General features: G+C 35.6%; 1 protein-coding gene across 6 annotated transcripts in view; it reads right to left on the bottom strand.

The window, feature by feature from the left end:
* Trak2 (trafficking kinesin protein 2) overlaps positions 1-26,530 on the bottom strand; it is a 56,635-nt gene extending 30,105 nt beyond the window's left edge. For 2 of the 6 annotated variants that reach the window (XM_076866917.2, XM_076866922.2), the window contains exons 1-3: positions 26,277-26,530; positions 17,966-18,065; positions 7,454-7,743 (exon numbers count right to left, since the gene is read on the bottom strand). In XM_076866917.2, the coding sequence (XP_076723032.1) occupies positions 7,454-7,544 (91 nt within the window). In that variant the 5' untranslated portion in view covers positions 7,545-7,743; positions 17,966-18,065; positions 26,277-26,530. Of the gene's footprint in view, positions 1-7,453; positions 7,744-15,972; positions 16,029-17,965; positions 18,066-26,107; positions 26,254-26,276 lie in introns of those variants that run through there. The other 4 variants (XM_076866918.2, XM_076866919.2, XM_076866920.2 and 1 more) reach the window with 4 other exon arrangements.
* Positions 26,531-26,635: the final 105 nt, after the last annotated feature.

The raw sequence follows: 26,635 nt of genomic DNA, 5'->3' as shown, positions 1-26,635 counted from the left end.
TATAATCTCTATGCCTCAGTTTCCTCATCTATAAAATGGAGACAGTGACAGTATCTGGTGCTTTCATGGCTGCTCTATGAACTAAGTGAGATAAATGCATGAAAAATACCTATACTTAGGTTCAATACCTGGCACACCATGAAGGCATCTCTAAATGTTAGTTATTTCTATTACTATTTTGCAACTGAATTTTTTTTTATACCTAGACATCAAATCAAGGCTTCAGTTCCCATAGAATCTAAATAATCACAAAAAAAAATCAATGGTAGAAGGCACTTCAGAAACCATCCACTATTGCCTCCTAGATAAAAGAAACTAAGACTTAAAAATGAGTGAGTTGCTGAGGACCACTGGATTTGTGTCTCAATTTCTTATCCAGCACTATGCCTACTCAACTACAGGCCATGTCTTATTGCTGTCTCCCATTTACTTATAGGACAAAGGCTTACCACTTGTCCTAGAAGGCAAGTTCATACACATCATGTCTCTACCATTCCACATTAGTCTCATGTACCTAATTCCTTCAGGTGCCTAGCCTAACTTATTTTTCATTCTTTTGGTACTGGGGATTGAACTCAGGGGTATTCAACTGCTGAGATACATCCCCAGCCTTATTTTGTATTTTATTTAGAGACAGGATGTCTCACTGAGTTGCTTAGTGCCTTGCCTTTGTGGAGGCTGGCTTTGAACTTGTGATCCTCCTGCCTCAGCCTTTCGAGCTCCTGGGATTACAGGTGTACGCCACTGTACCTGGCTTATTTTTCATTCTTAATACTAGAAAGAACATGGAATTTGGCATTAGACCTAGTTCCTAAATCTGATTTCTCCACTTATTGGCTATGGAATGTTAGACATATGACTTACTTTTTCTGAAACTTAATTTTCCCCATTTGTAAAATAAAGAGATCATTTTCTACACACAGCAATTAGAAGTAACAAAACAAAACAAAGAAACAATTAAGGCACCCAAGGTAATAATTGGCACATAGTAGGTACCCACTGAATACTACTCATATCACTATTCTCTCACAGGCCCACTGTCCCTGAATACAAGTTGGATTTTCTTCGTTTTGTGTCTGTTCCTGGCTTCCTGTTCCCAAGACTATCCATCATTTAACACCTTCCAAATTTAGCCATTTATATAAAAAAGAAAGAGTTATCCCTTTTAACATGCTTAAAATACTAGGGCTTAAAATAGAGAAAATACAGGATGTGGTATCTATCCTCTCATTTTTAAGAGATCTTATATTTCCTTTGTGGGTGGTATAAAGGAACATCCCCTAACTCTGGCAAAACAACAACAACAACAACAAAACCCACCACCATCACCACCACCACCACAACAAAACCAACCAAGAAACCCCCAACAAAGTATTTAAGAATACAAAGCTTAAAAGAGTAAACTTATACTACTTGACCTGAACTTACCAATTACAGTTATTATTATTATTTTTTGGTACCAGGGATTGAACTCAGGGGTACTCGACCACTGAGCCACAGGCGTGTACCTTCGCACCAGCACCAACTATAATTTAATGAGTCAAATACAATGAGACTAGCAATATCGGGCATTCCTATGCACCCAGAAGAATAAGCAGTGGCTTCATAATCCCAAGGAGAGATAAGGTTCATTTAAACTTTAATTATAATTCTACTAAAATTTGGGAGTTTTCTTTTAGTAAGTGTTAATGAAATCCTCCAAAAATTCAAACTCACCAATTTCCTGCTTCTAAAATGTAATTTAAAAAATTAGGGTACAATCCAGGTTTAGTAGATAAATATTCTTCAGACTAGTTCCTCCTACTTGCTTACATATTCTGATGTACTCTTTTTTTTTTTTTTTTGGTACTGGGGATTGAACTCAGGGGCATTCAACCACTGAGCCCCAGCCCCAGCCCTATTTTGTATTTTATTTAGAGACAGGGTCTCACTGAGTTGCTTAGTGCCTCACCGTTACTAAGGCTGGCTTTGAACTCATGATCCTCCTGCCTCAGTTTCCCAAGCTGCTGGGATTCTGAAGTACTATATTATTCTTCTGTTTGTAACAAACTTTACAACCCACCCTTTACAACCTTATCTTCCAATGTCTCCCCATCAAACCTACTTCTTTCTATTCACATTGCCTCCATTTAGGTTCAGGGCTTCCTTGTTCCTCTTAAATAGGTCCTCAGAATTGGTCTGCATGCATTGCACTCAACTCACCCTCCAAATCATCTATCACTCTCCTACTTAAGGCTAGGAGAGATTTTGTGAGGCAACGTGGTGCATGCCTGCAATCCCAGTGGCTTGGGAAGCTAAGGCAGGAGGATTTCAAATTTAAAGCCAGCCTCAGCAATTCAGCGAGGCCCTAAGCAATTCAATGAGACCCTTTCTCTAAATGAAATACAAAATAGGGCTGGGGATGTGGCTCAGTGGTCAAGTGCCCCTGAGTTCTATGCCTGGTACCAAAGAGAGAGAGAGAGAGAGAGAGAGAGAGAGAGAGAGAGATTGATTGATTGATTTAAATTTCATCTAGCCAGTAGAGAAAAACCTCATGGAATATTTTGGGCAATGAATAAAGATTTCAGAAGGGCCATGCCTACTGGTAGTAGGAGTAAATTAATGCTATAATAAAGAATATTAGAGTATGGTACAGATATCCACATAACAGCCACAAAACATTAACCTTATCAGCAAATAATCCGCCCAAAACAAATTTTTAACACTTTTCCAAGGAAGACAACAAAATCCAAATAGCTAACAATTTAACAGTTATAATACTCAGCATCCCATAAAAAATTGCCAGATATTGCAAAGATTAAAGTAATTTAAATCCATAATCAGATGAAAAATTCGGCAAGAAAAAAACTCGTGACAGAGATGACAGAATTAGCACAACATTAAAACAGTTAATAATTAATGTGTTCAAAGATTTAAAAGAGAAACATGAATTTGACAAGAAACAAAAGATATATCTATAATTATAAAACCAGGATAAAACTGGAGTATAATCTCAAAAATGAAAAATTCACTAGATGATTAACCAATTAGATATTCTCTAGAACAAAAGAACAGGAAAATCTAAAGGCATAGAAATGGAAATTATCCAAAATTAAGCATAGGATGAAAAAGACTAGGGGGAAATTACAAAGAACATCAGTGACTGCTTCACAATGCCAAACATACATGCAATCAGCGTCATAGAAGAGGAAGAGAGAGGTGAGAATCAAAAACATACCTGAAGAATAGCCCAAAGCTTCCAAATTTAATTAAAACTATAAACCCATAGTTTAAAGAAACTCAACAACTTCAAGCAGGATAAACAAAAGGAAAACCAGACTAAACCAAACTGCAAAACACCAATGATAGAAAACTCCTAAAAGCAGAGAAAAGGGATACATTACATTAAGGGAAAAAAGAATGAACTAACACTAATTCACTGGACAGAGTGCAACGTAGATAACAATGGAAACCATCATTAAAATATGAAAAAAAAAAGGTCAACTTAAAATTATTTACCAGTGAAAACATCTTTCAAAAAAGGTGAGAATTTCTTCTTTCTTTTTTTTCCCAGACAAGCAAGAAATAAAAAGTGATAGAAATGGTAAATCTGTGGGTAATAAGCCTTTGGTCTCATAATTTATAATTAAAGTTTTAAAAGAAAAATAAAAAAGTATAACATGTATAACATATGTAGATATAAAAGGCATGACAATAGTAATACACAGAATGGTAGAGGAAAATGAAAGAATATTATTTTAAGAATACTACTTTATGAAATACTATAATGTTATCTGAAGATAGGCTGTGATCAATTATGATACATATTGCAAGCTAGAGCAACCATTTAGACAAAGAGAAGATATAGCTACTAAACCAACAATGGAATTAGAATGGAATCTTTAATAGAATACTCAATTTTTCAAAATGAGCACAAAAGAAAGAACAAATAGAAAACAAATTGTAGCACAGTAGACTCAACTAAATTAATAATTACATTAAAAGTAAATAATCTAAATATTATAATTAGGAAGCAGAGACTGTCAGACTGGGTTAAAAAAAGACAACAATTCAACTGTAATTTACCTGTACAAGGTGTTCTTTAAATGGAAAGATTTATACACACACACACACACACACACACACACACACACTCTCTCTCTCTCTCTCTCTCTCTCTAACAAAACATTAGTAAATCAATCTTGCGATATGTGGAGAGTAAAAATATTTCAATTTTATTCACTTTAAGTAATTTTATCATAAATATTTTATTATTACTTTTATTTCTGATCTTACTTAGGATGACTCAATTTGATAAAGGGAATTCTTGAGACAACATCTGTGAAAGGCTAATTTTTCTCCTAAGAATGGAAATATGGCAAGAATATCTGTTCTTATGATTATACTACCAGTATGACTCTGCACCATGTAAAGCCAGAGGAAGGAGAAGTTGTGCTCCATTTGTGTACAATGTGTCAAAATGAATTCTACTGTCATGTATAAATAATTAGAATAAATTAAAAATAATAAAAAAAAATCTGTTCTTAGCACTTTTATTCAACAATATAGTGAGATCCTGTCCTAGTCAATGGGGCAAGAAAAAGAAAGAAAAAGGCATCCAGATTGAAAAGCAATATGTAAAACTGTCTCCATTTTCAGATGACATGATGGTATCTATAGAAAATACAAAGGAATCTACCAGAAAGTTACTAAAACTAATAAGAAATCCAGGCAGTTGCAGAATACAAGGTTAATATAAAAATATTTCATTTCTATATGCCAGTAACAGTTGAGGAATGAAATTAAAGAAGTAATGCCCTTTAAAACAAAAATATGTAAGATTAAATTTTATAAAATGTTAAGACCTGAACAACAAAAACTACAAAATACTGTTAAGAGAAATTAAAGAAAACTTAAAAAAATGAAAAGATATATCAAGTTCACGGATTGAAAGATCCAAAATTCTCCAGATGTCAATACTCTATGAAATGATTTATACAATTCCATTCAAAATTCCAACACTCCTTTTTGGTAGAAATTAAAAAGCTTTATCTAAAATTTATGTAAAAATGTGAAAGATCTTGAATGGTCAAAATAATTTCTGAAAAAAACAAAATTAGAGGATTTACATTACCTGATCTCAAGATTTACTAGTTAGAGTATCAAGACAATGTAGTATTTCTGTAAACATAGACTTGGTGAGTAAAGCAACACAATAGAGTCCAGAAACAGACACACATATATTTATGAACTAAGTGACCTGCAAGATAATTTAATAAATTTAAAAGATAGTTTTTTCAATAAATGGTACAGGAACAACTAAATATTTGATTGGAAAAAAATAAACATACAAAAAAAAAACCTAGATCCTAACCTCATTTTATACTTAAAAGTAACTATAGCCAGGCATTGGACATATTCCTGTAATCCTAGCAGCTTGGGAGGATGAGGAAGGAGGATCTCAATTTTGAGGCCAGCCTCAGTAACTTATAGGGAGCCCCTAAGCAACTTAGCAAGACTATCTCAAAATAAGAAATAAAAAGGACTAGGATATGGCTCAGTTTTGAACACCCCTGGTACAAAAACAAAAAACAAAACTATTAAATGGACCACTGACCCAACTGTAGAATCAAAAACTATAAAACCTTTTAGAGAAAACAGGACAAAATCTTAGTGATTTTTTATATATGCAAAGATTTCTCAGAATGGCACAAAAAATGAACTGTTAAAGCAAAAATTGCTAAAATAAACATCAAATTTAAAATCTCTGCTTTTTAAAAGTCATCATTAATAAAAGGGAAGGAAGCTAGTTAGAGAAAATATTTGCAATCCATTTGTCTAACAAAGAACTTACATCTAGAATATATAAGGAACACTTACAATTCAGTACTTACAATTCAATAGTAAAAGGTTTTTTAAAAAAACATGCAAATGACTTGCATAGACAATTCAAAATGATATCCATAAATGGACAATAAACATATGAAAAGATGCTAAACATCATTAGGCATCAACAAAATCTAAAATAATACAACAAAGTGAAGCCAGTACACATCTACTAGATGAACAAAAGCAATGACCTTATCAGTACTAATGATGGTGAGCAAGCTTCAGCCTGGAATGCCAACTCCAGCTTGCTGCCTCTGCCTGGCTTTATAAATCAAATTTCACTGGAACATATTCACACTCTTTCTTTTATGTATCCCCTATGGTTGCTTTTCTGCTATAACAGAGATGTTGCAACTTCATAGTAAAAACAAATGAACTACGATGCTAACCTTAACACAAGTGGATAAATCTCAAAAACATTTTGTAGCACAAAAAAAGCCAACACAAAATTTTTAATTTATCTGTAATTCCAGAATAAGCAAATTTAATCTATTGTGGCAAAAAGTAGATGTATGATGTCTGGAGCCAGAAGTAAGGAGTGGAAAGATTTGGTTACAAGGAAACTTTTGTAGAAAGATAATAACGTTCTAAAACTTTGATTGTACTGGTAGTTATATGAGTGAATACATTTGCAAAAACTCAAACTGTACACTTAAAATGGGTGTTTTTATTGTATTTTAATAAAGATGGTTCAATAAAGCTGATTTTTATTTTATTTTTTTTTAACAATACTGGGGATTGAACCCAGGGTCTCTGCACTACTAAGCTATATATCCCCAACCCTTTTTATTTTTTATTTTGAGATGGGGTCTTACTAAGTTGCCCAGGCTGGCCTCAAATTTTCAATCTTCCTGCTTCAGCCTCCCAAGTGGTTAGCACAGCCATACAGCTGAACTAAAGAAACAAAACAAAAAAACAAAACTTTGGATTTGGATAGCTGTCAGTATTTGGAATTTTTTTGATTTTTTAAAAAAGTGGTACTGTGTGTTACATAACATTCCCATCTGGTTTTGTAGCTACATCCCATATTTAATATATTAACACATCTTCAGCAAACATGAATATTCTCAGATAAATCTAGAAGAGACCACAGAAACCAGAGAAATGAGTTTTAGAACTAAAGTTTAGAAAAAACTTTTTTGAGTGTTCTGAGTTTGTTTGTTTGTTTGTTTAAATTTAGCATTGCATATGAGGTGGTAAGGTCCTGTACCTATGTTTGCATACCCTGTAAGTCCCAAGAGGTTCTTGTATGCGAGGCACTGTTGTCAGGTGCTGGTAGGGTACACAAACACAGGTAACCCTGTTTTTGTCCTGTGGTGAGATAAGAAGATTGGTGTGAGGCAGTCCTTGCTCACCAGCGCACCAGAGGGCATATGGAAGTCAGACACAGACACAGAATAGCATGCAAGGGAGATTTTGATAATGTGAAAGGACACCAGGGTATGGAGAGATTAATTCAGTCCAAGGAAACCCAGCCAGAGAGGGAGGCTGAAGTTTCATCATAGCAGGTCATATAGGGTAGACTGAGGTATCTGCATATTATCCTATAAGCAACATCACTTTGATATTATCAAATTGGACTTACCAGTGATGCTCTCCGAGTCTCTGTGATTGCTACTCATGAGGTTTTCTTCACCTGTTGGTGATGTAAAAATGGCATTCTGCGACTGACTCATGCAGGATCCTTTCTTGCTTTGGTTGAAAAGGACAGCTTTGGTATGAATCAGAGTAAAGGAAATCCATCAAGCCATTTAATAAAGAAATAGAAGTAGGCATATGGATATTTTCTTTTGCACAGATTTTCCCTGATGAGTCAAATAGCATCTGCAGCAATGAGTGCTCTCATGTGATTATCATCACTCGGACAGCCATGACCTAAAACAAAGAATAGATCACATGACTAGAATTGAGCATGTTCTTTAATAACAGTTATCTATCTGGCAAGTCTGTCATTAAAAATATTTTTCTAATGATATACATAGCAATATGCATAAATCTCAAAGGAATTATGCTGAAAAAAGTCAAGACTGAAAAAGTACATCGTTTATAATTCCATTTAAATAAAAATTCTAGAAAAAATTCAACTTATCTTCAGTGACAAAAAGCAGATCAGAAGCTGCCTGGATTGGGGGAGGAATTACTAAAGGGCAGGAGAAAAAGTCTGGGAGATGATGAATATGATCATTATTTTGATTGTAGTGATGACTTTATGTGTGTTTGTGCGTGAAATATGATCAAATTGCATACCTAAAACATGCAGTTTGGTGCATGTTAATTATTTTTCAATATAGCTATTTACATTATTTTTAAAGGAAATCAACTGTTTAAAGGAATACAATAATAACATAGTATAGGGACTAGAACATATAGAGAAGTAAAATGCAGTGCAATAGCATAGAGGCCAGGAGGGAAAAACAGAGGCATCCTGCTATAGGCTTTTATACTTTATGTCAAATAGTAAAATACCGTTTAAAGGTAGAATGTGATAAATTAAAAAGGGAGGTAGACTGTGATAAGTTAAACAGGTATTTTATAAACCAGAAAGTAAGCAATGACATAAGTAAGAATTATATATACCAAATCAACAACAGAGATGAAATGGAATAACAACTTAGGTTTCTCAGCCTGGCCACTATTGTCATCTTCAGTCATTTGGGTAACATGGTTCAGCAGCATCTCTGTCCTGTACTGACCAGGTGTTATAAGAAAAAAATATTTATCCAAAGTACATGTATGAACCATGAATTGGTGTGAACATACTTTATAATATAAACAGAGATATGAAAAATTGTGCTCTATATGTGTAATAAGAAATGTAATACATTCTGCTGACAGTTAAGAAAAATTATTTTCAACTTCTAAGAAAGCATTTTTTAAAAAGTAATAAGTTACAGATTTGCTTGTGAAAAGGGAAGAGTGGGGAGGGAGACAGCAAAGAGAAGGAAGTGAAAAGCAGGGAAGAGGAAGAGGATAAAAAGGAAAAGGATAACTAAGTACTATCATACTGGTCTGATTTAAACTGATTTTTTAAAAGAACTGGGACTCTTTTAATCAAAAGCACTGTGAAAATCTAATAATAACTTTGAGATCTTCTATCCACCATTTAGTTACATACAAGCTAGTTTAATCTTATGTTTACATTACCATTTCTATTTTTTAACTTCTATTTTTTTTGTATTTATATAACACACAATAACACAAAAAACTGTATCTAAGTTTTAACAATGGATTCCAGACTTTGCTCTAGAGAACTGCTTTTTAATTAGCTCTGGAGGTTTTGTTAATGGTTTGGTCTGAACCCTTACACACAAGAATAGAGAAAACCAAGTTGAACACAGAACTAAGATCACTTTAAGAGTCATGTAAGAAGAATGTAGATCTCCAGGACAATCCAGGAACCTGTCCATCCTGTACACTATGCAGCAGGTCAGAGACCTGCAAATGGAATGCTCTTCCTGGTGACTACTTAGAACATGCCATGGTCTAAATCTGAACTCAGTAAAATCAATTTGGTGTAGCAGCAGTAAACACAGTACAAGTATGCACCTTGGCATAATTCAAGTCTGAATTTTCTGCTTTTCTTCCACATAATTTACCATTTTTGAGTCTCACTCTTTATTGCCAAGATGGGAATATTAACTACCCTTAAGAGAAAGGTCATATATGAGGATTAAATTTAAAAATAAAAAAATAAATAAAAAAACTTCCCTTCTTGGAACCTGACACATAGGAGATGCCCATTCCTTTCAGCTTCTCCCTACTACAGCTTGGGCCTGAAGAAAAGATGATGTTTTCTACCTAATATTTCTTAGGTTTCTGCAATATTCAAGTATGGAACAAATGCATCTGAAGATTACTTGAGTAATCTTTTTTGTGATCCTGGAAATAAAGTAAAAAGGAGCACAGAAGAGACTATTCAGGTAATAAAGGAATAAAGTAACTCGGGAATATAGTAACAGTGTCATAATGTTGGAACTACCGAGGGTATTATTATCAAAGCTCATTTCTTTGCAATTCTGAGGAAGGTTTTCTTATAATAGAAAGTCTTAATTTTCTCCATAACATTGTGGTTATATTAGCTCCTACAGCTGCTACCAAAAAAATGCTACAAACTCAGTGGCTTAAATAACCACCCACCCAGGTCTTATCTTACAGTTTGGAGGTCAGAAGGACGAAACTGTTTCACTGGACCAAATACCAAGATGTTGGCAGGGCAGTGTTCTCTCCCTCTGGAGGCCCCAAGGGAAAAATCCATTCCCTTGCCTCTTTGACCCTCTACTGCTGTACTTCTTGGCTCAGGGTCTCTTCCATCATCTTCAAAGCCAGCAGCACAACATCTTCAAATCTCTTTCTCTGCTTCCATTGTCCCACTGCTGCCTTTTTTGCCAAAATCTCCCTTTGCCTCCTTCTTATAAGGACACTTGTAATTATGTTTAAGGTTCAACAGGATAATCCAGGATAATCCATCTCAAGATCTTTATTTAGTCATGTCTGCAAAATCCCTTTTGCTTAATGTAACATTCACAGGTTGTGGGAGTCAGGTCTGGATACCTTTGAGGGCCATTTTTCAGCCCACCACTGTGGTTAAGAACATGAATTCTGCAGCTACAGTGCCTTAGTCTGAATTGCAGAGCCACCACTTACTCGTTATATGATCTTGGTCAAATTAATCTCATTTCTTCATCTATTAAATGGGCCTAATAACAGGACTTACTTTTGTGGAGGTATAATGGGGATTAAATGAGTTATGAGGAAGTAATAGTAGCATCAGCCTCAGGGTGTTATTGAGGGAATTACATGAGTTCACATGTACATACATCTTGGAATAATGCCACAGAATACAGTAAATGCTATATGAGTATTATTTGTTATTTCTATCACCAAAGTGCATTCTTATTGTCATTATGATACTATTATTGTACCTTACACAATGTTGGGTGCAATGGAAAACCTATTGACAGCTTGATGGCATCTTCTCTCAACATAAGTCACATTTATTTCCTGCCCTCTGGCAAATTATGTTAAGTTCAGGGCAATCATTTTCTTTTAGTCTCTTAGATGTATGAATAAACAGAAAGCACAGTCAGAGTTCTGACCTTAGTAGAAGTTAAATTTTGATAAGCACAAACAACACATTTTCAGTATCTTTCGTAGTTTGTACACACATTCTTAGTACTTCTTTGAGAGCCACCTACTTTTTCTGCTAGATGTTAATTCAATCATTTTAGAAACAACTGTTCTACTTTAAAAAAAAAAAAGTCAAGTATGCATTACTTAAACAAAAAAAGCAGGCCTTTGTAATTCATGTACATATAGGAAAAAAAAGGAAAATAAACTAACCAAAAAACTTATTTTAATAAGAATGAGACTTCAAGGCTGGGGTTGTGGCTCAGTGGTAGAGCATTTGCCTAGCAGGTGTGAGGCACTGGGTTCGATTATCAGCACCACATATAAATAAATTAATAAAATGAAGGTCCATAGACAATTTTAAAAATATTTAAAAAAATAAAAGAATGAGACTCAAAAAGACAAACCAAAAACAGGTTAGTAATATAAATATTGCTGGTAGAAAAAACATGGCAAATTACTTAGTTTAGTTCAGCCCTGGAACTAACTGATCAACAGTGAATGCCTAAATATAGGCCCTGTGCCTTAAAAAAAAAAAAAAAAAAAAAAAAAAAAATCTTGCTACTTCCTTAAAAAAAAGGAAAGGGATAAAATAACTCAAGGAGAACAAACTTGAGGGACTGTAAAGTCTGGAAATACAGTAAATGCAGTGACTTAATGAAACACTGATACTGGAAATATATTTCCAAATTTTATTTTACAAATGATTTTGGGGTATTAATTTGGCTGCTGATCTACATGTAGGAGTGGAAACAGTGCTGATCACCAACTCTGCAGCAGCTCCCCAGGCAGTACAAACTAACCCAGACATAAGCTATGTAATTTTAAAAATAAAATAAATTCACCATGACCCTATATTACATAATAGATTGTTGACAAAGAATCATTAATGGTACTATACCTGGATACACCAGACAAAATGTACTCCAAAGCTACAGTAATTTAAAAATCAAATAATGAGCCACATAAAGATTCCAGCAGGGCTTCTGTGCTAAAAGTTAGAGGGGGAAAAATGGCAATATGTATGTGAAAGGGTGTCACCACCAAAATCCAGCCCATCTAGGGATCAGCAGACTTCCTGAAGGCAGAGACCATACACCATGTCCAGCTGCAGTGAGTCCATAGAGAACTACACTGGCTACATTCCAGCATAGCTATTCTACCAGCAATTGTACAGAACAGCACAGATATTATTCTAGCAATCTCTTCCTCTTTTTTTTTTTAAATTGTCATTCAATTTATTGATCACTAGAGTTTTCAGAATATGAAACGCCCAGAGGTAGCTCTACTTACAAACACTGGATTCCAAAAAGCTGTTAAATCCATCAGTTTAAACATCCAAAACCATGAAAGAGGTTTAGGCTTATGGGCTCAGCATTTCTGCCTATCTTATATATTTTGAGCATTTTTTTCTGTTTAGAATAAACATTTGCGGAGGCAAAACCCCTCCCTGCCACAATCTTTACCAACAGAAGGGTGGTAACCTCTGCATCAGAGCTCTGCCTGCAGATAAAAGGCCTGGAACCCATGGTGCCATCTGTAGTTTTCGTTAAGTTTCCACAGAGCACTTTCATTCACTACACTCAGCCTTTAAGGTGCTGAACTCCTAACCTTTACCCAAATTAACCTCTGACTAAGTAGGCATTCTATTTTAATAATGATCCTCTGCCAAAACCATTTCTGATAGCTTCACAGCAGCTAAGCTGATCTGCATGAGATGAGGGGAATAATATTTATCTTTTTTGTTAAAGGAAGAGGGAAGGAAGAGAGGTCCAATGGAGATGGCAGCAGCTCGAAAAACACAAGGAAATCCTAGGGAGTGTTTTGGCTTCCCCCTAACATGAAACTGAAAGTTTGAGCCAACTATTTACCTCTTGAAGGATCTGGACATTTGCTGACATTAGGTTACAGATATATTATTAGCTTATAAGGGCAGCTGCTACCAAGAATTAAGATCCAGGATATTAATAAAATGATGTATTTTATTTTTAAATCTTTTCTTGTTATTATTGAGGCAGGGTCTCACTATGTTGCCCAGGTTGCCCTTGAATTCCTGGGCTCAAGTGAATATTCTGTCTCAGACTCCAGAGTAGCTGGGTCTACAAGTGCGTACCCTTGGCTTCATCTTTTTCTTAAACATAGAAAATAAGATCCTTTGATTAAAGTAATGGTTGAAGAAAGGAAAAGACAAATAGAGATCTTCAAAAAATGAGTAAAGCAGAGTAAAGGGCATTACAGAGTTTGTGGGTTTCCTGTTCTCCTCCCCACCATCCTGCAAAATGGAAAAAACACCTCAAGCAGAAGCATTTTATACAATTGATTCTGGGGTTATTAAAATATGTTCTATACTTCTGGAACCAAATAAATCCTTCTCCAGCAAGTCAGAAAGTATTTTCTCTCAATATTGACTAGCAAAATTTAGTTAGCAGATTAAATCAAAAGACACTATCAACTGGAAAATCTAGAAACACTTTATGGAAGATTAAGAAATGGACTGAACAATAGATATAATTATGCTGTCAGACTTAAGAGTCTTAACTTTATATCTGTTCTTCAGGACTTAGTGTCAAATAAAACAGCTAAGAAGGCCCCTTGAAATGGAGCTTTCACGTAACGTAAGAAATATACACGTTTTTAAAAGAACACCAGGAAAAAAAATCGTGGTTTTTATTAGATCTATTAGCATATACTAATTATATAAAATAATGGGTTTGTAATATTTTCATACATATAATTTGATCATATCCCAACAATAAAATGTAAATTGCTTTGGATTGCTTAAAATGATCTTAAATTCTTCAGTTATTTAAAAATTATTGTACTTAAAGCCTTTAAAAGCAGAAGGTTCCATGTGATAGATGCCAAAAGCAAAACTGTAGGCAATATTGCTCTACAAGTAAACATTATCACTGACACTAGGACATGCAATCTTATATGACCAGGAACAGGGTGTAACTTAAAAATGGGGGTGAGTGACGTTCAGGATGGAAAAATAGTTATTACAAACATATTTATAAACACATGTAACTTAAGAACTATTCTAGAATTATCTGCTTGTCTGTCATGTAACTATTTTAATAATGTAATTCTCCTAGGCAAGAGACTTTCTGATTATATTACAATTAGACATAATACTTGTTTTTCAAAACCAGTTGTCACAATCATCTCCAGGATTTCAAGATAAGGTTACTTTTGAATGAGAATTGACATGTGTTGGATGATTCTGATTTGCCAATGAAATTTTGAAAACAAATAAGAACAGATAATGTTTTGATAGCTGTTGGCTATCTGCACCTCAGGAGACCATGAGATTCTGAGCTTGAAGATATAGTTAGTAGGTAGCTGAGGAAATTCAGGAATTCTCTTCTTTGACCTGCCTTTAATGGCTAGTATTCACCAGTTCTTCAGCATTTTCTCATGGACTCTCTCTTTTTTTCTCCTCAGGAATCCTTCTACTTCAAAGGTCTTAATTTCCAACTGTGTGAGTCACTCCTCAAGTTTTCTCTTTAGTTCCAACTGGCATTTCATGACTTTAAATTGGAAATCTCAATATCAATTTATAATTGGTACCATAAATTCCCTACATTCTAAACTGAATTCCTTCTCGCATGAAATCTGTTTTTTCCTGCTTCACTGATAAGTTAATAATAAGTCATCCTTTCTCTCCTCAACCCCTGCTTTGCATGTGGTCACTGATTCCTGTGGATTTATTTTCCAAGGCTACTGTGCTGGTCTTACTTTAAACCTTTCTCTATCCTTGGGTACTACAAGAGCTTCTGACCTGGTCTGGCTTTCTTACTCTAAGCTAGCATAGCTCTTGGAATACAAATTGCTACCCTACTTGCCCTCCCCATTCTTTCAGTATGCTGTTCCTATAATTCCAGTGTCTTTCGCCTCTAAATTTCTGGCAACTTGGGTTTCTGGTGAAGATTTTCCTATAAGGGAAAAATGTACTAACTCTATGGGAGACAAAATACACAATTCATTCAACAATTACATTATATATTAAGATCAGATATTCTGGCTTAATTACCATATGTTAGTGAGTTTGTTTATTGTGACATACCTCCAGGCCTCTTCAACTTTGAGTATACTGAGAAAACTTCAGTTACTAGACCTGCACAACTGAGGAGGAGATAACACTGCACCATGAGTTTTTTCCTGAGCAGGAACTAGCTCTTTGACACTAACGGCTTTTAGATAATGCATGACTTTATTGAAGAATATACCAAATGAAATTATACTGCAGAAGTTTTCTAAAATCAGCTTGTAATAGTAAACAATTTATAATATGAGCATAAGAGCTTTCTGAGTTTCAAATGAAAATGTTAAATATATTTGCATTTCTGTTGCAATTTTAGTCTTTTCTAATAATAATAGCTAACACTGACAGAGCATTTACTGTGTGCCTAGTATCACATTAAATGCTTTTTGCCCATAATTCTCTTTAATTACCTTGCTTAAAAACTAGGAATGATGTCCAACTATTTCTCTAAAGCTGGGGACCTCTAACCTCTAAGGTGTACAAGACTAGAAGTGTGGAGGACAAGAAGTGTATATGTAGTTTGAAAAAAGCCTCAGATAATTCCAATATAATCCTATTTCTCCATTCCAATTTTTTATAACACATACTGATTACTGAAGAAAGAAGAAATAAAAAGGGGGGAAATAAACTCTGTCAAGTAGTTTACATTTGCTCTTAAAAATGAGTTATCTAGTCCCAAAGTTGAGTAAATTTACTTTGAAGCAGAAGTGATCTGTGTTTTTAAATACATCATCTGCCTCTTTAAAAAGACAGTCCCAAATCTAAATTCAATTCTGCCTTTAAATGGTTATTCTACAACAACAACTACAACAAAAATACAGATCATTATTGTAAATAAGAAATAATTCTGTTACTTGTTTTGAGCTGTTAACAGTAATAAGCAGAATACAGATCAAAATAAATCCTTATTCCAGTAAATTAAGTCTACTTACATAGTACTATCTTGTAAATGACAGGCATTCAATAAATATGTTAGGGGTTGGGGTTGTAGCTCAGTGGTAGAGCGCTTGCCTTGCACAAATGAGGTACTGGGTTCAATCTCAGCACTACATGAAAATGAATAAGTAAAAAAAATAAAGATACTATGTCCATCTACAAATAAAAAATAGTTTAAAAATAGGTTAAATGAATGAATAGGCTATAGTTTAGTTGTATCCTTGCAGTCTACAATAGGACAAAAATTAAACTACATGAGAAACATGAGAATTAAAAGCATTTGAAAATTGACAGCTTTCTTAGCCCATCTACAAAAATCTACTAGGCCTCTTATGGGCTTGAGTAATAGTTGTATGTGTATATGCAGGGGTATATCAATAAAGCCCATCATTTACACTACAGTTGCAAACACACCCTGGAGATGGAATTAACAGCATTGTGATAAACACCACAAACTTTCAATATATACATATATTTTTGGTTTTCCATATCTTATTTTTCTTTAAATGATGTTATTTTTGTTTATTTTGCAATCAGTATGCCATCTTTTACAATATGGCTTTAAATTTTATTCTATTCAACAGGTTTCAAAGAATAGTTTATTACATGCCTTAATAAAACATAAATATTTTCAAATTCAAATAGATGTTTAGTAATGAGAAAAGTTCACCTGAGAATTCATCATGTTAGAAATAATGAGGTGCCACAAGAAATCAAACGTGCTTAAAGTGGGTGGGCAGAACCAACCTTTATTTCTCCTGAAGGGCTGCTAGGGAGCCTGGCTAGCAAGCCGCTTGCAATCACCTGCATTTATCTTTTTAAAAATTTGTTCTACTTACTTGTGCATGACAGCAGAATGGATTTCAATTCATCATACACAAATGGAACGCAACATTTCAATTCTCTGGTTGTACACAGTTTTGAGATGCACCATTCAAGCAATCATATGTGTACCTAGGGTAATAATGTCCATCTCATTCTGCCATCTTTCCTACCCCTATAACCCATCTCCACCCTTCCCTTTTCCCAATTCAAAGTTCCTCCATTCTTCCCATCCCCCCTCCTCCATCAGAGATCAGCATCCACTAATCAGAGAAAACATTAGGCCTTTAGTTTTTGGGGATTAGTTTATTTCACTTAGCATAATATTCTCCAACTGCATCCATTTATCTGCAAATGCCATTATTTTATTCTCTTTTAATGCTGAATAATATTCCATTGTGTACATATACCACAGTTTCTTTATCAATTCATCTATTGATGAATATCTAGGTTGGTTCCACAGTTTAGCTATTGTGAATTCAGCTGCTTTAAACATTGGTATGGCTACATCAGTATAGTAGGCTGATTTTAAGTCCTTTGGGTCTAGATCAAGAGTGGGATAGCTGAGTCAAATGGTGGTAGTCTTCTTATTTTAAAAACATTGATGGTAAAATGTTTTCCATCTACTGTTAAGACGTGATAACAAGGAAAAGTCCAATAAACTGCTATAGCAGGAAAAAGATATGTCTTTGTATAAAAAAGACTGAAAATAACCAGATGACTCACAGTCATTATCATGAATAGCATTTACAGCAATATAAAATGCAATATATGCATATATAATAAGGTATGCTGATATCCTCCAGGATTATAAGCTTTTAGAGTTCTTTTTCTATATATTAAATGATGCCAAGTTAATATTTTTTTCTTTTTAGATTGTATGTCCACTTCTAATTTTGTTTCCTTTTCCTGTGAGGAGGCTATCAGCCATTACACTTGAGTGTTGCCAGTGTGCTTCTCCCCTTTCTAACCTGATGTTGGGCTAAGAAACCAGATAACCAGGTTATCAGAGAACCCATAAGGTGTCTGCTTGAGACTGAACCAGAGGACCTGTTTTTCTACCCCTGGCTGGTTTCCCAAGAACCTCTGTCTTTCACCGCTTCAGCACCAGGGATTTAGCTGGCATTCTTTTCTTCCTTTCGCACTATTGTCAACTGTTTTTCTCACCTGTGTTCTTTTTCCTAGGCTGGCTCTGAATACACACTGTTCTTTCTTTACTGCCTCCCAAGAAAAGCACAGGTCCTCCTCTTCTTTTGTGAGAATTTTACTGTTGATACAAGGAAATACAGAGTGCATTACAAACATGGAAAAAAAGGTTTGGGAAATCTTTAAATTTCTCACTGTGATTTTGTTCTTTATCAGTGTTTAATGAAGCCATTTCTTGGATTATCCCAGAGGACAATGTGCTCCCTTGTCATTTCTCCCTCATTACACTCTGAGCTCCTTAAAGGAAGATATCTTTTATGTGTCTGAAATCTTACAGCAACTGACATGTGAAAGATTGTAATACACGTAATGCATTAAGCTTACAGATTAAAATGTCAACATTTAGTTAACATTTAATAACATTTAGATGTTTAAATAGATTTTCAGTCCAACATCAACTAAATGAGTCGGCTCAAAAAACAAAATCCAGCTAAGATTGAACATTTTGAAGAAAACACTGTTATTTGTTTTATGAAAAACTCTATATAAAAGAGTTGTGTTAGAATGATCTATCATTTTTATAGTAACGACACAGTACCACTTTTCTAAAATAGCTAAAAGAATTGAAACTTTCTTTGGCTTTGATTAGTTTTTTGTGCTATCTACTAAGCATCTGCAGCTGATTATAAACACATTTAAAATAAGCCCTGCATGAAATGAGAAATGATTCAATATCTTCTTTAAAAATTCACAACTGCTAAAATAAGCCTCATTTGTAGTCTTTGAATTTCATGACTAAAAAGAAAATAAAAGCAAATTCAGAGGTTTGGCCTAATACTAGCTGAGAAAGATGAGAAGGGTTGAAAAGATTTTTTTTTAAAGTTGTTAAATTATATGCTTTAGGAACAGTAGCCCATCTCAGAGACATTTGTATTGGTTTCTAGGCTCCTCCTCCTCCCTTCCTCCAGACAGAGTGCTCTTTCTTAACCAACAAACTTCCCTTTGTTTTGATTTATAACACTGGCCTGAGGAACTCCAGCACTATACATGACATGCTTTGACAGAAAATAGTAAGAGCAGAGAGCAGAGCTCTGCCACTTGGATTCCAAACATTATTTACTTGATATAAGAGAGAAATTTTTAAGCAGTTCATTTTCTAAGTTCACTTGCATTTTAAATCTAAAGGAGCAGTTAATTCTCCTAAAGGGCCACAAAACCACATGGAATGAAGCTCCTGAAAACAGTCACCAACCACAGGACTCCCACCACAGGCATATACTCCATAATTCTCTTAAATGCCCTTTTTCTTCTGACACAATTCCATATCACATCTCTCTTATTCTTCTCTGACCCCCTCTCTATTCTCCATTTCTCTCATTCCTCCAGTAAATTCACAAAATCTACAGCTAACATTCTCTCTAAATACTGAGCATTAAGTGTAAGCATAATTTCAATCATGCTCTTGCACACTTGTTGATGGGGGTATGAATTAGTAATAGTCATAAAAGAAGTAGGTGCTTAGAAGACAAAAAGAGGAGAGAAACTGACTTTTCATGATGTTTTTGCAATTCTTGACCGTGTATATATTCATATCCAGTTAAAAAAAAAAAACTAAACATGAGTTCCACGTCATTTACATAACTCTGCTTTATCTAAACCTTGCTCCACTGGCTATCCTTGTCCTCCACTAGCTTCACCATCTTCCTTGGCTTATTAACATGCTCAAAATCTTTCCCTTTACTAAAAACAGATAAAGTTACAAAAGTCTCCCTTTCCCAAGACTGTAGGTTCCCCTCTAGCAACTTCCTCTCAGGAGATGCTTGCAAAGCTTCTCCAAAGAGTGTTTTATTTTTTCTACCCCATCTCTCTTCATACACATCATTTCCACCATAACCTGATACTTCTGAAATCATTCTCTCTTCCTCTACCAAGAGTCCCTGCCAATCAATCTAACCCTACTTTGCCAATGGTTAACTCATTTCTGGTTCAGTGTTGATTGATGACTCTCTACTTCAAGTTTCCTTCCTTGGCTCCCCTGGAACCTACATCTTCCCAGGCTTGTTCTCAGATCTCTCACTGGGTCATCCATCCCTCTCCTCTTGATCCTTAAATTTTATACTTTCCACAGTTCCGATAATGACTATATTTTTTGTTCTTGTTGCCGTTGGATTTGGTTTTAATTTTTTTTTTCATTTACCGTTGTGCCAGCCAACTACCACCACAGATTACACTGCCACTTCAGTTAATAACTCTCAAATTGGCTCTTCAGACTGCTTCCTGAGCTCCCCTCAAATTTCCCACAGGTTATTTAGAATACACTGAATGGCTAGATTCCTTCCTCCCTCACCCTGCCACAGCCAATCTGTTAATAAATCCTGTAGTCAACTACCAACATACAGCTCAAATCTACCCACTCTTCTGTCTTCTCTACCACCATCAGAGTTCAAGTCACTATCATCCCTCAGTTTACAAACCAACCTTGTAACAGGACTTCATGCTTAAATTTCTTGCTCCTCTTCCTTCTCTATAAGGCAGCAAGAATCATGTTTTAAAAACTAAACTCCTTCTTAAAAAAAAAAAAAAGTTGGCATAATACCTACAATAAGTGTCACACCTCTAGTCACAGTCTTATAACGTCTGGCCCAGCCTGGTCCCTGCCCATTCCTCCTCCCTCACCTTCTTGCGTCACTCTCCTCCTGGTCATACTAAGCACTGAGATAAATGCCTTTTGTCACTTCTTTTCACCTCCTTCTCCTGTTCTCTTTTATCTATGGGCCTCTGTAACTGTCATTTATCATACTTAGAATACTCTTCTTTCTTGTTCTTTATATGATAACTACTTTTCATCCTTCAGGTCTCAGCTTAAAAGTCATGCTTGGAGAGAAGTTACCAGCTCACCTGATCTGAAGTGGCCTTCCCTGCCCACCTTTGTTCTATAACAAAGCATCTCATTTGCATCTTTCATAGTACTATAATTTATTTCCTGGAAGTCCTCTTGCAAGAAAAGAGAAAATTCCATCTCCTCCCTTTCCTTCTCCTTACTGATCAGAACACAAATACAATGGCAGGAGATCAAGTAACTCAATAAATACTTGCTGAAATGAATTACTATCTAAATTAGTGGGTGAATGAATACTTTCACCAAGTATAATTCATCAACTCCACTGTTACAAAAAATAGTATAACATTCTTAATTTAGGCCCTATTTTAACTACTCCTTTACCTTCTATGATTTCAAAAAGTTTTCTAAAGAGTAAGAACTCAAAGTTTGGCAAACACTGACAGATAAAATATAGATTAAACTTCAAAAATCTCAACAATCATTATAAAGTGAATTAGTTCTACCTCTATACCTCTGGCAATTTCTGTATGCTCATTTCCTACCATAAATACAGGGTTAAACAGAATGTCCTCAAGGTTATATTAGTCAGTGGTAAAGCTAGGAATAAAGTCAGAACATTACATACGAAGCAGTCAGTTCTAAAATAAATACCAATAAAATGATCTCAATCAAAAACTAGTCAGTCAGCTATTTATTGAACAGCTTTCAATAAATGCCATGTGAATTAAACTGAAAAGTACTAAAAAGAGATATACAGCCTCTGTGCAAAAGAAGGTTAAAGATTTAAGAAATCTAGTATTTATGAGGAAAGCACTAATGATCTCTATGATCTAGATTAGACATAATATCTAAGAAACCTAAGAAAATAAGATAACACCACTAGTTAACAAATATTTAATGGGTATTACAACCTAACATTTCTATAGATAGTGTTGTAGGGAGAACTCTTTTCTGGCTTCACATAGAATGTAAAATTTTCATGGATTAAGACTTTGATGAAAATGGAGTATATTTGTTAGAATAATGTAATTTTAAAAAAGCACACACACAAGCCAAAGAGATCCAAAAGCAAGGTAGCAGTATAAAGACCAATCTGAGTGGTAAGGATTGTGGGTAAGGTATTTAGAGATTTAAATCTGACTAGCTCAACATAAGAAGTCTGAACTTAATACTGTAGGAAACAAATTTCTAAATGGAAAGTGACATTGAGGAAAATAAATCCAGAGGCAGAATGGTGATAAATTTCAGGAATAGACAGAATGGAGACAGAAAAATAATTAGGACATTTTATCACATTATATATGGATTACTTTCATAAAGTCATAAAACAGGTGAATGGCAACAGTAAGAGAGGGGGACTTGTGAAATAGTGAAAATAGAACTTATCAACTAATGATTTGGGATTTGATAATTTTTCTGTCTTCAGAGATAACCACATCTGGCATACACTTCAGTTATTCAGGTTTGAAACTTCAATTTCCTTGCATCTCACACTTGAAAGTTCTCTTCTCCAGAGTTTTGTTCCCCACCCCACAAACTGGCTTCTCCATCTTCCTTCCCCAACCATACAATATATTCCAGCCAAAACAAAGGACTGCATTTACTAGGTCCCTAGACACACCAGCAAGTTCCCAATCCTGTAATTTTGTTAATGCAATTTTGTCTATCTCTGATGTTCTCTCCCAATTCTGCAGATCCAAATTCTAACCATTCTTCACACAACAGCTCAAATGCCACTTTTTCTACCAAGTCTTTCCGGAAGCCCAATTCAAAATAAGCAATTCTTCCATCACTCTACTTTTATATAAAATACTTTTAAATCATCTCTTTATCATTTTCACTTACAAACTGTCTATCCTAGACACCAAACATACTCAATTTATATTTGTATTCCTCCCTGATTCTCAAGTAGTGAAAGGCTAAGACTCAGAAGATAGACTGCTTGAGTTGAGTCTTTGCTGTATATTAGCTAACGTGAATTTAAGCAAGTTACATAGCCTCTCTATGTTACTATATATTTATGTATAAAAAGGAGATAACAGTAGGTAGTTTATAAGTCTCTCAGAGGATTGGGCTTAAATGGTGTAAGTATCATAAATGTCTATTAAATACATAAAATCATTGTTCATAGTGGAAAAATACAACTATAGTTGTATAAAGCTTTATGACCCATATAAGGAAAGCAAAAGGTCAAAACAAAGCCAGTGTCTAAGTACAATGAGCTATATATAAATTCTTTCTAAATCTTCTTATGTATGCCCTAAGGTTAGCTACTCCTGTTATAGTCTTCCTTATATCAACAATGGTTGTGTTTTAGTTTGATGTCTCAATAGTCTAAGAAAATCTTTAGTTCACCTTCCTATGGCAATAGCCACTAATTTGGTCTCCCTGCCTCCAATCTTATCCCTTTTATATTATCCCACCCCCAAGGCTCAGAATAGTGTTTCTAAAATGCAAATTTGTTTTTCCATTGCTAAAAATCCCTCCACCATTCAATCTCCTTTAGTAAAAAGTTTAAACCCCTCAGGTTTTCAAACAAAATCTTCCTAACCTGGCCAGCCTAGTCTCCAGCTTCATCTCTCAAAACTTCTCACCACGAAACCTAAATCAACTGGCCACACCTAAAAGGCTTTTTATATGTCATTCCTTTTGACTAGAATATAGCTGTTTGTTCGTTTGCTGGGGATGTCAAAACAAAATACCACAGACTGAGAGGCTTAAACAACAGAACTTTATTTTCTTACAATTCTGGAGGGTAGAGTCCAAGGTTAGTGTGTTGGCCTGAGGCCTGTTTCCTTGGTCTTCTTGACATATCCTCACAGGGTCTTTTCCTCTGTGCAGGCACATCTCTGGTAAATTTTTGTGTCCAAATTTCTACCTCTTATAAGGACGCCTGTCAGATTGAATTAGAGCCCACCCTAAAAGCCTCAGTTTAATTCAATCACTTCAAGAGCCCTATCCCAAAAGTGTTATATTTTGAGGTTATGAGGCTTAGGGCTTCAACATGAAAATTTTGGAATGATACAGTTTAGCTCAAATAAAACTTACCCCCTTTCTTTGCCAAGGCTAATTTTAATTTGTTTTCTCAGGATTGGCCCAAGCCTTCTCACTCCAGGCTGATTTCAGTGCTCTTTCGTTGTGTTCCTGTAGGACCTCTGTACACTTCTCAACTCACTATCCTAATTGTGTCTCCCTCTTCAGATTGTATACCTTAAAAACAAAGACTATGTCCTAGCATCTAGGACAGTGAACCACAGAAATAATTTAATAAAGATTTGATTAACAGGAAGTAGAGGAAAAGAACATGGACCTTGAAGTAAGGGAAGCATGGGTTCAAATCCTGGCTCTGTTCATTTACTTTGTAACAAAATCATTTAATGCTGAATTTGCATTCTAAAAAGGTAGCTGCACAAATATATGATTTAATCACAATAAAAATACCATTATTGGGTTGGTAATAGATACTCGAATATTAAAGATTTGATCTTGTCTGGTTTGACACCCAGTTTTTACCACTCAGTAAATTACCTTGGGTATGTTTACTATTCCCTTTGCTTTAGTTGCCTGTCTATTAAAAAACAAAACAAAACAAAAAAAACAAAAAAAAAACCAAACATTTCATGGTGTTAACATGAGGATAAGTTAATGTAGGTAAAACTTTTAGTACATATCACATAGTAAGTCTACAACTGTTTCCTATTATTATTATAAGAACACTTCAGGTCTGAACAGAAATGACAGAAAACCATGAATAATTTAGCTCCTTTCATGACTAACTCATTTAAATGTGACATTACCTTAATGCCTCAGGTTTCTTTTCAACCAAATAGGACAAACTAAAGAGGGTCAAAAGTCAGTGCTGATGATGTTTAAAAAAGCAAACAAAAAAAATCAAAATGAACATGAAATAACACATTATCATCTGCCTCATTCCTTATATTAGTATTTACATATTTGGAGCATTGAAATAAAAATTTTCTACTATTTGTGTCTATATATGTTAATCATTCACAGTGCAGAATAACACTTCTTGGCTTATAATTTGAACTGTAGAACCATAAAAACCTATGAACTGGAAAGGACCTTTGTGATAAAAGTCCAATCCTATAATTTCTTACAAAAATAGACTGAAGTATATTTGGAATAAGTTTTTAGGGTCTTAATGGGAGGGATGGAAATTGTAGGCAAAGGGAAAAATTTGTTCAAAAGTACTAAAGCAAGGGCCAGATGTGTTGAAACCAGTATTAGGAAATAATACCCCAAACTCCTTTTTAGTCAGTCTTTAAGTTCTGTAATTTCTGAAGTAGGTAAGTTACCTGATCTATAACTTTGAAACAAAGCAGATCTAGATTTAAATCTCTAGTTGTTACATAAGCAAAGTATTTAAGCCTGATTACTGCAACTGGTTTGTTAAGTGATTAAGTTAGCTATGTATACAGAGCTCATAACTGGCGTGCCTGGCAGATTACAAGTACTCAAATACTGACTCTTTCCTACCTCTTCCATCATATGAACAAAATTTGTAAGATTTATAAAACATTCTTTCACATACTATGTGCCTGCTAAATGTCTGAGACTTGTTGGACATTACTTAATTTTAAAAATAGAAAACTGGAATAACTGTTGCTATGATAGTGTCTTCATTTCTGCCTTTCCTCACCATCAAATGCCCTTCACCATTTGTTAAGTGCCCTTCACCACCATTACCATGCAATTTGGAGATAACTGTAGCTCAGACTTACAAGGCAACAGCAAAGATTTGAAGGTCATGAAAAAATTCACTTAGAGAGCTCTAGAACTGGAAGAGTCTGTTTCACTTTGTTCTTATGGTCCATTTCAGCTTGATGAATTTCCAATGAAAAGTTACTATTTTGCCAGCAAAGAAACAGTAGATGTAAGTAAAAGCTGTATGAGCATGTAACTACTGCCATGACAATTTTTTTTAACTGTTTAGATTATTTTTATGCTGGTACTAAAAAGGACAATGCCAATATCCATTATTCACGCTTAAAATTATAGCCAACCATTTCTTTTTAATGTGGCGTCTGGCTTCAAATCAATTGCAAAGAAAAGCCCAACACAACTCAGAAAGTGCTCTTCCCAATATCCTCTCCTCCCGTTTGCATCACAGATGGCCACCGAGGCTTAAGGTTTAATGTCCAAACACTAAAGCCACTCATCCTAAAAGACAGGGCTCCAGATGGATGCTGTCGGACAGAGGATAAGAGGCTGCCAATCCTCAGAGGGGCAGCTGGGGTAAATCCCGAGGCCAGAGCCACCATCACTTCGCACCTACACTTCGGAAACAGTCTCCTTCTCACCTTGCGGGGAGGACCCGGCGTGCACCCAGCACTCCCGGTACCCAGCCTCGGAACCCGGTGTCCGTGCGCGACCTCCGAGAACTGAAGGGGCGCGGGGCGGGGTGGCTCCTCCGCCTTCCGGCGAAGTTGGCAAGGGCAAATTCGAGTCGCGCGCGGGAAGGTTACTCACTGGAATGGCCGGGCGTCTGCCGTCCTCCGCCCCCAATACCTCAGGAATAAGCCCCAGAAGCGGCGGCAGCCTGAGAGCAGCAGCCCAAGCTGCCGCCGCAGCCAGTAACCACTCGGGCGTGGCAGGGAAGGGCGGGCGACTTCACATCATCACTCGGCGACCTCGATTCTGCAGTGACGCTGGGTCAATGACAGCCCCCGCACAACAGGGGAAGCTCCAAGGAGACCCACTCTCCCAGCAGCCTCCACAGCCCCAACGCACGACCTACTGGGAACTGTAGTTTCCTGTTCGCCCCGCCCCCTGCGCGGAGGCCCCGCCCTCCACCCCCTTGGTGCCGGGCCCAGGGGCGAGAGGCGGGG

This window comes from Callospermophilus lateralis, chromosome 9, assembly GCF_048772815.1.
Source record: "Callospermophilus lateralis isolate mCalLat2 chromosome 9, mCalLat2.hap1, whole genome shotgun sequence".
Classification (NCBI taxonomy): domain Eukaryota; kingdom Metazoa; phylum Chordata; class Mammalia; order Rodentia; family Sciuridae; genus Callospermophilus; species Callospermophilus lateralis.
This window is presented reverse-complemented; position numbering and strand designations above follow the sequence as displayed.